This window comes from Carassius auratus, chromosome 15, assembly GCF_003368295.1.
Source record: "Carassius auratus strain Wakin chromosome 15, ASM336829v1, whole genome shotgun sequence".
NCBI classification, from domain to species: domain Eukaryota; kingdom Metazoa; phylum Chordata; class Actinopteri; order Cypriniformes; family Cyprinidae; genus Carassius; species Carassius auratus.
This window is the reverse complement of record NC_039257.1, coordinates 16,727,005-16,740,867: the sequence shown is the minus strand read 5'-3', so window position 1 is coordinate 16,740,867 and position 13,863 is coordinate 16,727,005. Positions and strand designations below refer to the sequence as shown.

The 13,863-nt window shown below is 34.3% G+C and overlaps 1 protein-coding gene across 1 annotated transcript; it reads right to left on the bottom strand.

Annotated features, from left to right (window-relative positions):
• Window positions 1–555: 555 nt before the first annotated feature.
• Window positions 556–11,255, bottom strand: tmprss13a (transmembrane serine protease 13a). Its single transcript, XM_026282699.1, has 13 exons — window positions 11,091–11,255; window positions 7,628–7,811; window positions 7,444–7,551; window positions 7,108–7,332; window positions 6,148–6,274; window positions 5,689–5,784; window positions 5,544–5,587; window positions 5,213–5,375; window positions 4,071–4,240; window positions 3,787–3,885; window positions 2,507–2,649; window positions 1,427–1,582; window positions 556–1,331 (listed from the first exon to the last, which is right to left on the bottom strand). The coding sequence occupies exons 1-13, from the start codon at window positions 11,106–11,108 to the stop codon at window positions 1,317–1,319; spliced, it is 1,548 nt and encodes a 515-aa protein (XP_026138484.1). The 5' UTR covers window positions 11,109–11,255; the 3' UTR covers window positions 556–1,316.
• Between the last annotated feature and the right edge of the window lie 2,608 nt (window positions 11,256–13,863).

Here is a 13,863-nt window from a genome sequence, read left to right as displayed (position 1 = left end):
ACTGTTTTTTTTTTCTTTTCTCGGCGTTCAAATTAGATATCTTTATTTTGGTTTTCTTAAACAGCAATTAGTTATAATGCAAAGGAAATCGGAACTTTTACTGAACTCTTCAGGTTCTCAGATGACTCTCCTGAGAAAAAGACCAGCGTGCGACCTCACATTCAGACGAGATCTAAAAATATCTCAGATGTGTCCCCAAATCTGGACTGATACCCAAGGCAGTCAATCAGAAGTATAATAAAGGCTATATTAACCTTTGTCAGTCTCTCTTTTTTATTCTAAAGTTGTTCTAGGAGAAACAACTGGGACAGATGTGATTCTGCAATATACCCAGGATTGGGGTGGTCTAGCCTACTAGTTGAGGTACTTTTTACTCCGTGATTATTTCTCAACATTTTTGAAAGTCAGTTGCTGCATAGATACATAACTTGGTTACCAGAACAATAATAATGAAATTATATATATATATATATATATATGTATATATATATATATATATATATATATATATATATATATATATATAAAACATATAGTGTAGCTTGGATAACTGGATATTAGTCCTGGTTGTGTAACATTTTTATTGTAAAATAGTTGTCAAATATTAAATGTTTATGTATCTTACAGTACCTCACTCTTTCAGATGAAGTGTTGCACTGGATATCTGAATGTGCCATAGTGGCTACGGCCCAATGAGATACAGAATTTGTCAAAGCTAGCCCCATTCTCCCCTAATGATCTCTGTTCTCGGTTGCAATAGGAGAATAAAGCTCAAACTGTATCAATTTTGGCATGATTTATAAAGAAACAGTATGAATCATAAATAGAAGAGGACGGACCCTCACATAGGCTAAAACAATGTTACCACATTTTATCGTAGTTCACAGACACTGATTTTCAAACAAAATGAACACCCCTTTGGTCATTAAATACATTCAGAATACTCCCTATATTATTTTGTAGAATCAGTGCAAGGATACCAAGTACCAAGGAAAACAATACAAAGAGGCAACAAAGGCTCCGTTTCAGCAGCTGTGCCCTGAACTTACAGTAAAATGCAAAGAAAAGAAATAGGAAAGCAAAGCAACAGAAGGGGATCACAGGATCCTCGATGCCTTCAGCTCTGCTTTCCCTAGTTGAGTTGTTTTATTGTTTTCTTACTTGAGAATGTGTGATTAATAAAGTTTGTTTTGTCCAATTGTGGCTACATATATTGCAATATTGTCCCATGTCAAAGTGCATTGATCAGTCCTTCATCGTTTTCGCTGTATCCACTGTTGTCTTCAGGAATGGACACATCATATAGAAAAGAGACATCAGGGCTTCTCTTGCTAAGATAAGATATAGACAGGTTCAAATAAGTATGATTGTGAAATAACAATATTATGAATTAACAAACTATGTGTCCTCATGATGTCCAGCTCACCTGCATCTCGCTGTAGATCCAGGGCAGAAGACTGGTCACTCTGCTATATACTCCTGGTTTTTGTCTTTCTCCACATCCAGCTCCCCAGCTCGTAATTCCAGCCAGATACCAGCGGTTATTATCCCCCTTGCACACCAGCGGACCTCCACTGTCCCCCTGAGACCAATGACAAGGACAGAGAGAAAGCAAATGGAACATGGACTTTCAGATCATTGTGAACAGGCATGTATAACAATGACAGTAAAAAGTATAACAGTGTAAGCATAAAATAAATAAATAAGTAGTTCTTTGAAAACTACTAATTTTTAGTCTTCACTACCAGTCAAAAATTATTAATATTATTATTATTTTATGAAATATCTTCTGCTCACCAAGCCTGCATTTATTTGATCCAAAATACAGTAAAAGCATATATATATATATATATATATATATATATATATATATATATATATATATATATATATATATATATATATATATATATATATATATATATATATATATATATATATATATATATATATATATATATTATATATATATACTTTATATATACATATATATACTTTTTTCACCCAATATTTTTGCTGTACTTAAATCTTACTGTTCAAAAGCTGTTGAATGGTACTTTAAAATAAAGAAATACATTTTATTAAAATAAATAAATACATGTAATACAAAGTATTTTATATAAACAGTTTTTTAAACAATTAACCAATTGTTTCTCAACAATTCTTATGTATGCATTTATTTATTTATGCATTTGGCAGTCGCTTTTATCCAAAGCGATTTCATTTTAATCATTTTAATCATTTAATGATTAAATGAAAAATTGGGGGTAATATCACTGACCCATTATAATTTTTATACAAAGTAGTTCTTAAAGCAAATTTCATCATGCACTACATACTTGGTTGAATAAAAAAAGAGTTGTAGCACTGTGAACAATAGCATAAAGTATTAGCCCAAACCAGAATAAATCAATGTCATGAGACAAAGAAGCATTGGGGGAGACTTGGCCAGTGAATAATGCATTTGTCTGAGGTCACTTGTGCTCTAGTAGCTGAGGAGACTCACCTGACAGGAGTCCCGGCCCCCGTTCATATCACCAGCACATATCATATTCTTGGTGATGGCCCCACGGTACACCTGACTGCTGTTACACAGAAGCGTGTTGATGATATTCACTGACACTCCCATGAGGCTTGTAGAGCCAGAGGCTGTGAGAGCAAAGGAAACGCTCACAGTCAAAGGTCAGCTTAAAGCTCCAAAGAAGACAAAAGACATTGAAAGCTGTACCATGGGCAGATTTCTAAGATCAAATCTGCATTTTCAAACTATAAAGTATGAATAAATAAAAATAAAAATAAAAAAATCAATAGTTTCAATAGTTTTTGTAATAATAATTTTGTAATAATATTTTAAAGAATATTTCTTATATAATTACATTAATTGCATTTTTTAAATAAAGATAATATAGTAATTTGTTAGGAAGAAAGTTATTTATTTTATTGTGACATTATTTTTAAGATTTAACACCCAATTTGTAATGACCGTAATGTGATCAGATGCTTTACTTTTACATTTATTGGTAATTCTCATTATTCTCAATAATGATCGTTATTGTTTTTGTAAAAATTGTCCTATTAATATATATATATATATATATGTGTGGTGGGCCGTTATCGGCGTTACAGTTATTGACATGGATGCAGCTAAGATGTCACCGGGTTTGCTTCAGGGAATTAGTAATTTTTTTTAAAAAGAAGCTTCCCAATGGAAACCTCGACAAGACACACATGTTTCACACACACTCCGTCTGCAGTGCGTATGCAGTCCGTGTGCGTTACGTGTGTGGTGCAGAAGCAGCACAGACTCATACTCATTGTGCTTTCACACAGGACGCGTTTCCGTTACTTTTAGTCATTATTTTATTTGGGTAGCACACATAATCTGAATGCCTTCGGCAGAATTCAAATGAGCCATTTTAATCTAGATTAATTCCAAGATTAATCTAGATTAAAAAAAATGTATCTATGCCCACCACTAAAATAAATATATATATATATATATATATATATATATATATATATATATATGAGGTGGCTAGTATTGTATATATACAATACTATTATAATGTATTATATTATTATGTTATTACATTTATTACTAAACATTATATAGTGTATCATTTTATTTTATTTTTGTGAATCACTGTGTGAATTCACATAATTGTGAATCACTACATGTTCTGTGTTTATTTTCTGTATCACACTGTCCTGTTTAGGGAAATTACACTTTGTGCCGTTACTCCTCCTCTTCCGTTTTCATTCATTTTCACTTTTATCTGCCTGTACCTGCTCCCTCTTGCGTTGTCCCAAAGCCAGATGTCCAGCACTCTGATCCATCAGAAAAGGTTTGGTCAAATGTGGGAAAGCAAACTGGCTGCACAGTGTCTGGAATGAGAGGGAGAAATATTACTATAGAATGTTTGGAATATAGAGTATATGCTGTATAGAGTCATACACCATAAATTTTATATTTGTGGCACTTTATGGGCGATAAATGGTTTCACTGTAGAAAAAAAAACAGTGCATTTTCATTTTAGGGGAAACTATTTCATTAAGAAAATCCAACTCACCGGAGAAGGTTACAGGACTACTGAGTTTCAGCAAAGCAACATCATAATCATTGGTGTTACTGTTGTAGTTTTCATTCACTATGATCTTATTCACAAGGTAGGATGTCTGAAGGGCACTCTGGGAAATAGACCCAGCATAGACACGCCAATTTCCAGAATTCCTCATTGAGCTGTGATCAAAATAAAAAAGCATGTTTATTTTAATAAATGTTATAATGGAGAGAGCGAGAGAGAGAGAGAGAGAGAGAGAGAGAGAGAGAGAGAGAGAGAGAGAGAGAGAGAGATTAAAATAGGGTTAGGGTTAATCTAACAATGAGCCTATTTTCAAAAATAGTGGAGTGTTCCTTTAAAGGGGTCCTGAAGTGAGAAATCACCTATATATATATCTAGGTCATTGTGCTATAAAAACATCCTGCACATTTCAGAAATTAAAACTTTAGAATTTGTCTAAAAAGCTTATATTATAGCCAAAATCTGCCAAAATGGCAGATTGTGGAATTTGGCACTTTATGATGTAGTAGTGTGGCTAGACACCACCTCCGCAGAAGAACAGGTCCTGCTTCTACATCACTGCCTGTTTAGCCCCGCCCACCGATTCACACATGCAATAAGAAAAACACAGGTCTATGCAGAAACCAAACGCTAAAATTTATTTGATGAATATGATTTTTAATGAAGTGCCGCATCAGTTATAACACTGCCCTTTGTTCATTTTAGTGCTCATTCATTTCAGGATCAATTAAAAAACTTCAAAAACTTCAAAAAACTTGGACCCTGGCTCATACAAATTTGTAAGTTTTGCGGAAAATCATTTGAATTTACCAAGGTGACAAATTTGTAGGATTTCATATGAAAGACCACCTCTAAACCTACCCATAACAGAAAACATACAAATTGTATGAGTGAGGTCATACAAATTAATACAGATTAGCCACCTCATAAAATCAAGTCATGAAACAGCTTTGGAGTGTCTGATGGTTTTAACTGATTTTGGATACGTTTTGTAGTGTAGGTTCATATTAATGAGTTTAATTTGAATACTTTTTCACATGTATTACACAAAAGGAGAATTATATTTGATTGTATTGACAGTTTCCCAAACACACATACACTGACACACACACATACGAGTGAATACCAACCCTTGGAAGCAATGGGCAGCTGACACAACAAAGTCTGGAGAGACCAGTGATCCACCACAAACATGGCTTCCAGTGTAATGCAGGCTAACCTGCCAAGGCCACTGGCCGCTCTTGGAGGTGCTGCCCCCTATGATCCTGGAGGCACTTTGCTGCTTGCCACAGTCTGAAAAGGATTCCATAGTTCAACATGGGAAGAATCATTCACTAACTCATCTACACAAGTTCTCATTAACAAATATAGTTGATAAGGTTTAGTTATGCATCACAGTTATTAGACATAAACTGAGATTAAATATGACTGGTGGTTTACTAGAAATAGATTAAGTCCTACCTGTGCATTGAAGCGAGACTGCTTTCTCACCCTGACAGCCCAAACTGAACAGACAAAGAAAGATCACAAAATACATTATATACTGTTGAGGGGACTGTTATCTTGACAAAACAAAACTCTACGCTCTGATATAATCTAGTCTTACCTGACATTGACCAGACCCTGTATTAGTTTGGCTGATCTCGGTCCTACAGTAAGGGCTACAGACGTCGTGCTATCCACTGGATTTAATGCATAAGACCTAAGGCACAGAAACCAGAGGCATCAGTCATATTAAAATAGTTGCTAGGACAAGATTCATATTTGTTCATATCTCGACCACTGAGTTCAGATACAGTAACGCATTAAGGGGATCGTTCACCCAGAAATTATAAATATTTCATAATTTTTGCTCATATTGTTCCAAACCTGTATGACCTTTATTTTCGAATATGGAACAGAATGAAAAAATAAATAAAAATAAATAAATGAAAAAGGCATAATGATTCATATGGACCATTCTACAAAAGGTAACGATGTAATAATGATCGCATTTTCAATTTTTGGGTGAAATATTCTTGTTAGTTGATGTTATTTTTAATTTATTTATTTTAAATATGTTTACCTTCTAAAGCCCAGCTGTTCACAGATCTGGTCAGCATAACTCTGATCCATTCCCTGATAACACACTGGGAGGAATCGACCATCCTGAGCAGTTCTGATCTGCAACACTGCACCTTCACCAAATCTTACTGAGATTATTGAAGAGGAACAAAAAAGTGTATTTAATTTCCATGATTGGTATTTTTGTTTTTATTTGTTTTTATTTTTATCTCAGCTTTAGTCATTTTAGTACTTCAAGTCATTTATTTCAGTAATTTGCCAAGACAATTTTGACTTTTAAGTTATGTTTTTTTCCATCTTATAGCTATATAAGGACCACAGAACCAGTCTAAAGTCACTGGGGTATATTATTAGCAATATTCAAAAATTTTTTTTCAGAATCAAGATTCGCAAATAGCTGTATCTCGGCCAAATATTGTCCGAACTTAATAAACCATACATCAATGGAAATCTTATTTATTCATCTTTCAGATGATGTATAAATATCAATTTCGAAAAATTGACTCTTAAGACTGGTTTTGTTGTCCAGGGGTCACATATATCATCATTTATTTCAATTATAGTTTGCAGTTGCTTAAGTATAAACATTTGTTAACAATAACAACAGTCTTGAATTAGTTTAATCAATTCAATATATATTCATAACTAAATCCATTATGTTCTCTGGTTTTTATTACCTAACACAATTTTTGCAGTGTAACCAGCAATGCAGCTTTCACCATCATGTGTCGTAATACAGTAAATAGAGGCCTTGCTGTGTACAATAAATGCTTTTCTAAGAGCAGTACGGTTTCTCGCTAATCTTGAAATCTAGTTTCCTTATCTACACACGTCATCATTGAGTGTAGATCCACTTTTAAAGCCAAATCACTTTCTGAAACACTCAACCACTAATCTCTCTGTGTTGTGCCCCTCAGTTACATCTGACTGTCAGCCTCTTTGCTGTAGAAAGTGTTCTCACCACAGTTTGTCTCATCGGCACCCTGTTGGCAGGTTTGGATGGCATCACACTGCTTGGAGGAGTTGGAGCAGGTGTCAGGTACACTCATTCCATCTTGGATCTTGTGGTGATCATGTTCCCCGCAGTCTTTTCCTTTGCAATCACTGTCATGTTCCTGTTCTTTGCAATCGTCTCCCCTGCAGTCATTCTCATAATTTCCAGAATTTGAATTGGATCTATAACGCACTATACCCATCAGTGAGAGTGGTACACAGAAAAAAACAAAGCAGAGGGGTTTAGATACAAAGTAAGCATTGATGGTGAGTCCTGTCATTCCGTAAGCATCCCTTCCCTTACCTCCAAGCCAGATGGCCAGTGCAATGAGAGCCAATGCCAGCAGCGCACCAACCCATCCACCCCAACACTTGGCACTCCGTCCACAAGACTTCTGCCTTTTTGTAGGAACTAAAGCAACAGGATTCTGTCAGCAATTCATACTCAACGAACCACTCACAATCAATTGAAGAGATTCAGTACATACCAACAACTTGCTGTGTGGTGATGATGACGGCGTCTACCTTTACTGGTGCTGGATCCTTGGGAACATAGCACGGCACAGGTTTCTGCGTGTACCCATATTTGTCCTGGAGAATGACCTCCTCATAGGTTATAGGAGGTGTCTGTGGTTCTGCTGCCACAGTGTAGTATGGTGGCGGAGGGTCCTTCTACGAAAGAAAAAGTGAAAGGTTTCATAGATGATTATGAACTTTTTCCCTTAGCTCTATTATGGTTGGCGTGGTTTGACAAGTTCATTGTAAAGCATTATCATTTTAAAACAACAAACAATGTCACGCAATGCTCTTAGAATTTGTTTGTGCGCCTTGTCCTAAACATTCAAAATGCCTTGACTTTCCTCACACACCAGAATTCTTTGCATTCTACATTCTAATCAAATGTCATAACAAATATGTCAATATACTTGTATTTCTGGTCTACTTTTGTTTTACCTTAAAAAAAAAAAAAAAAAAAAAAAAAAAAAAAATCAAAGTTGGCATGACATTAGGTTTTGATGTACTGTACTGTATAGCTGTGTGAAATGGCTCAAATGGATTTATGGATCGGAAACAGGTCTATGTAAACGGAAAGTACACTGAAAAATAATAAGATGTACAAACAATGTTCAATAGTAAAATTACCAGTAAATGTCTGGCAGACTATCTTTGACAAGGGGTTGATGTCTCAATGCTGATCTGTAACCTACATAAACAGTTTGGTCACTAGGATCGAATGGATTGCTTCCTTGTGAGAACACAACAATGGGCAAAAAGGATTACATTGTTTCTTCTTCTGGGTGTATGTCATTACAGGAAGTGTTTATATTTACAGGAATAGTTCTGTGAAAGTATATATCAATTATTTCCATTGTCGTCATTCAGAACTCGTGTAACTTTCTTTCTTCTGTGGAACACAAGATTAGCATTTCTGATGATGACTTAAAAAATGATGCAAATAAAAGTGGTCTAGTCCAGTATTATACTGTTATTCCCTGTACGGAGCCTTTTAATGTCGCGAGTGAATCAATAAGTCAATGAGCTGAACTCGAGAATCGAATCCTTCCACAAATGAAATTAGCAAAAACTGAACATCACAGGACCTGCATCTTGAACACTTCTAGGTATTTAACCTAATTAAAATACATTTGCATCTGCGAGTAACAATTGTCTCTCGTGTGAACGAGCACTGAATCGGGGTTTTGCAACTGATGCTCTTGGGGAACAACTCTAGTAAAATGATTTCAAAGCACTTCAGTATCTACGTAATATTGTTGTGGCAATGTATGCTAGTCCCAAACACTCTGACATGTGTTATTAACTCTTATAAAAGTTTTTTTTTTTTTTTTTTTTTTGGTAGTAAAACCATGGTTGATTACATCTGGCTTGACTGTATATTCTTTTTAAACACTGTATTTGCAGTAGGTCTACACCTTCAGAAACTATGGATTTGAAGTTATGTACAGTAGTATGGAGCTGTTTATTTGTGACTGATGTATTCCGAAGACCACAGACTATCTCACTTGAATTTGCATTTCAATGGCTGCTTTCTCTGTCACTTTCAAAAGATGTCCCTCTTCAGCCCAGCGAGTAGGTGCGTACAGTAAGTGCTTCTAGCTTCTTGACCAAATAATAATAATAAACCGGTTTACATTCACTGTCTCTGCACTTTCACACCTTGCCAGGACTTGGTGGATGTGTCTTGTGTTTTGTATATTGAATTCATGTTGTATTCATGTAGTTTACATTCACCATAGAAACCGATCCTAAAGTATCACAATACAGCATGGGAATCTGGTTTCTGATTACATTTTTGGTGCAGTGCCAACTTGATGATGTCAAATATGAATCAGTCATAATAAAAAGATTAAGAGAGGCTATTATTATGTACTATTTATAGTGAGCGATTCTAATTTTAAACCCTTGAGAAAATATCGCAGTAAAAGTTTATTGAGTACTAGAAGGAAGAGACATAGTCTAACATACTTAAATACCCAAACAATACTGACCCCAGGATAAGATTCAGTCCAGAATGAATAGTGTGTTTCTCTCTGCCATGTAGGACAATGAGAGTGTTATTTAACTACCTCAATGTACCATATTTATTTAAATCCATTCTTAGAATTCAGTGGGCTTTAAAACAAGTTCATACTCTGCAGGTGATCTACTTTAGATAGCTGGAATAATCCAACTTCAGGTTAAACACCCTCAAACAATAAGACTTAGGTTTGCGTCTGCATTTGACAAATGATATGTGGTTTAGCTCTCGCTTTGTTGTGTCTGAAGCTGAAACAGAGAACGAGAATGTTTTCATTTCAATGTGGAAAAACTGGTTTGTCAAAACTCTCACCCTTTTCTAAGAGAGAGACTAGCATTTACTGTATATAAAGCAATTAGCAGCAAGCTGAGGCAGTAAATAATAAATAAAATATAGTCTTTTAATGCACTACCTCTACATTTTTATAGTTATATTTAATGAGCAGTAGATAATTCTTTAAAATTAAGTTCAATTAGTTAACATTGATTAATGCAACTTACAATGAGCAACAAATATTTGGGTAGCACTTTATTTTACAGTCCTGTTCCTCATGTACATAGTATGTACTTACTATAGTAATTACAATAACTGTGTAATAACTAGGTACTAACCCTGAACCTACCCCTAAACCTAACCCTACCCCATGTAGTTACCTTGCATTACCAGAATGAAGTACACTATAAGTACATGTAAAATAAAGTGCAACCAATATTTGCATATATTCATCTTTGTTAATGTTAGTTAATTATTTCAGATCCATCACGTAACTGATACAATTTTTTATTTGAATAAAATATTAGTAAATGTTGGATTGAACATTAACTAAGATTAATTAATGCCTTTAAAGTATTGTTAATAGTTATTTTATGTTAACTAATATTATAGTTCACCAGTGTTGATAAATAGAACCTTACTGTAAATTGTTACTATTATATAATTTATCAATATACAGTATACCCACTTATTTGTTTTTATTTTTAATCAATTTCAAATGGTGTGTTAGATTATACATGCAGTTCATTAATAACTTGATTGGTAAATAGTCCTACAAATGAAGGCGGAAAATGCATGAGAAAAAAATAAAATAATTAGTTAACGCAACATGCATAATTAATGCATTTTTAATAAGTCCCACTTTACCTTTAGTGTCATCTATTGTTACTTTTAACGCTTAATATCTAAAATCATGAGGTTAAGTACACTTATTATTTCAGTTACTTGACTAGCCTTTTTTGATGTCGTCATTTCAATTTCAATGTTTTAACAATGCAAAGCCAGGTCAAGTATCTCCTGAGTGTTTGAGACCCCCGCGATACAAGCAAGCCTAGACTCATACAAATGCATTCATATAAACCATTGAAATAGACCACACAATACAGAACTTTAACATGTCAAACATGCATAAAAATAATTACCTTGTCATTGTCTGCCATTAAATGAGGACTATGGTTAGATCCAAAGTGTCTGTGTATTAGGGTGGGCGGGATTTTAACCTGTCTCTACAAGCCTAAAGAAAAACTGAGATCCCCTTTTCTATTTCTGACCTGCTTTTCAAGACGTTGTTAGGACTGCCCTCTTATCCTCCTTCTTTTATTCATAATGGAGGAATGCCAGTGCCATACAGTATCTACCTGCTCGACCAGTTTCACAACTCTAGAGCCCTTGACACTCTACCCTCACCTCCTCTCTGGCTCACGTGGAAACAACGAGCTGAAAACAGTCTCGCATCCAAAAGAACTTCCTTGTGGGAATGTTATTAAAAGAGAATCACTGCTTTGCTTTAGGCAGTCCTTATAAATATTATAAAACAATTGCAATTTACTACAATTCTGTGTTCACTCCACTCTCATAAAAACAGTTAATGCTTTGAGATAAAAAATAGTTCTATTGGATGAATATGGATGACTAGTTGGACTAAAAGCTGCTTGATTTATCAGAGACTTGAGAGATGTATATATATATATAATCATAATAATAATAGTAATAATAATAATAATAATAATAATAATAATATGTACGTCAGTATTTGGGGTTAAGAAAATATTATAGGTGCGGCAAGCTGTGTTTATTTGTGGCGTGACATTGACTAGCATAAATTTAGACTTTAGAATAGATTGTTTTTTTTCTGTTTTTTTTTTTTTTCAAAGGAGTTATAATGAGGCATTTGCAGTACAGTTGAAGGGTAGGTGGCCAATCCATAAGTATTGAAATATTAATCTTTTCTGTGCAGTTTTACCCAATTTTACATGATTTTAAGTTCTCCAAAAACTACCCCTGTAAAAATACAGTAAAAGAGTATTATTGTGAAATATTATTATGCGTACAATACAATACCAGTTTTCTATTTGAATGTTTTTTTTTTATGTGACCTTTGTTTCACTTTAACCAATCTTATGTGTTCCTGCTGAGTAAAAGATTTAATAACTTCCAGTAAATAAATAGCCCTAATATTGAAGTGCACGTCTAGAGCGCGTAACGTATACAGTGACACTTTCAGTGAGTCAGAGTAGCAGTCGTGTTTACAGTCAAATCATGTGGATCCTTGTTTCAAAGTAGCTTTTATCACTTTTCTCTTTTGTTGATGCAATTTACAAGTTGCTGAATATACATTCTTTATCTCAATGTGTTTCATGTTTTGTGTTACAGCACACATAACCTTCATTGTATTCTGCTCTTCTTTATCACATTTTCTAGAATTCTAATGGATTGCATAATTCAATAAATCAAGGTTGTCTCATGTTTTTCATGTGTTCACAAAGAGTGTTCATGGTCAAACATACTCTCCAAGCAAGATATCAATATAGGAAAGGTAAAATAAAATATAAGAATTCTTTCTTGACCAGAGGTGTATTCACGGGGAGTGAGATGAAAAGAAACTCAGTGACAGCGGATGAAGGAACAGCTACCTGAGGTGGAGAAATATGTTTAATTATAGCTGCCTTTTCTGCCTTGTCATTCTCTCTTTGTGAGGTGTCAGTGGAGCTCTTCCTGTTCAGTGTTGATGAACAGATGATCACATGATGATGAACACCTTGTTTCACCTTCCAATTTTTATATATAAATGAATACATTGCACACACACACACACACACGTTTGTTTTTGTGAAAAGTGGTGACATCCCATAGGCGTAATGGTTCTATCGGCCTACACCAACCCTACCCCTAACCCTAACCCTCACGGGAAACATTTTTACTTTCTCAAAAAAAAAAAAAAAAACTCATTCTGTATGATTTCTAAGCGTTTTGAAAAATGGGTACATGGGTTATGCCCTCATAAGTCACCCTCTCCTGGTAATACCTGTGTCATACCCATGTCATTACACAGAATTGTGTTCTGTATAATGAATTGCTCCACTGAAACCTCACAAAGAGAGAATGACAAGGCAGAAAAGGCAGCTATAATTAAACATTTTTCTCCACCTCAGATAGCTGTTCCTTCATCCACTGTCTCTGAGCTTCTTTTCATCACACTCCCCGTGAATAGTTATTTCATATATTGATATCGTGCTTGTAAAGTATGTTTGGCCATGAACACTCTTTGTGAACACGTCTCTATGCATGACAAACATGAGACAAGCTTGATTTATTAAATTTTGCAATTTCAATATAAACCAAACAATAAATTCTAGAAAATTTAACAAAGAAGAGCAGAAAACAATAGGTAGGTTACATCAGCTCTTTTACTGGCTATGTGTGCTGTAACACAAAGCTTAAAACACAGTGAGATAAAGAATGTATATTCAGCAATTTATTGTATCAACAAAAGATAAAACGTATAAAAGTTACTATGAAACTAGGATCCATATGATTTGACTGTTACTCTGACTTTTTGACTATTTGTCTCTGAAAGTGTCACTGTATACGTGCTCTAGATGCATTACATTGGTTAAAGTGAATCAAAAGTTACATTATAAAATACATTCAAATAGAAAACTGTTATTGTATTTTAAGTATACTAATATTTCTCAATACTCCTTTATTGTATTTCGACAGGGGTCGTTTTTGGAGAACTTAAAACCAAAAATGTAAAACTTGTAATTTTATAAAATCATCTTTATAAAATTTGATAAAACTGAAAAAAAAAAAGGTTAGTAGTCTTAATACCCACATTCACTTCAACTGTACTGTAAATGCCTCATTATAACTAATTTTTAAAGAAGGGTGGACAAGTCTAAATATTTATGGTGA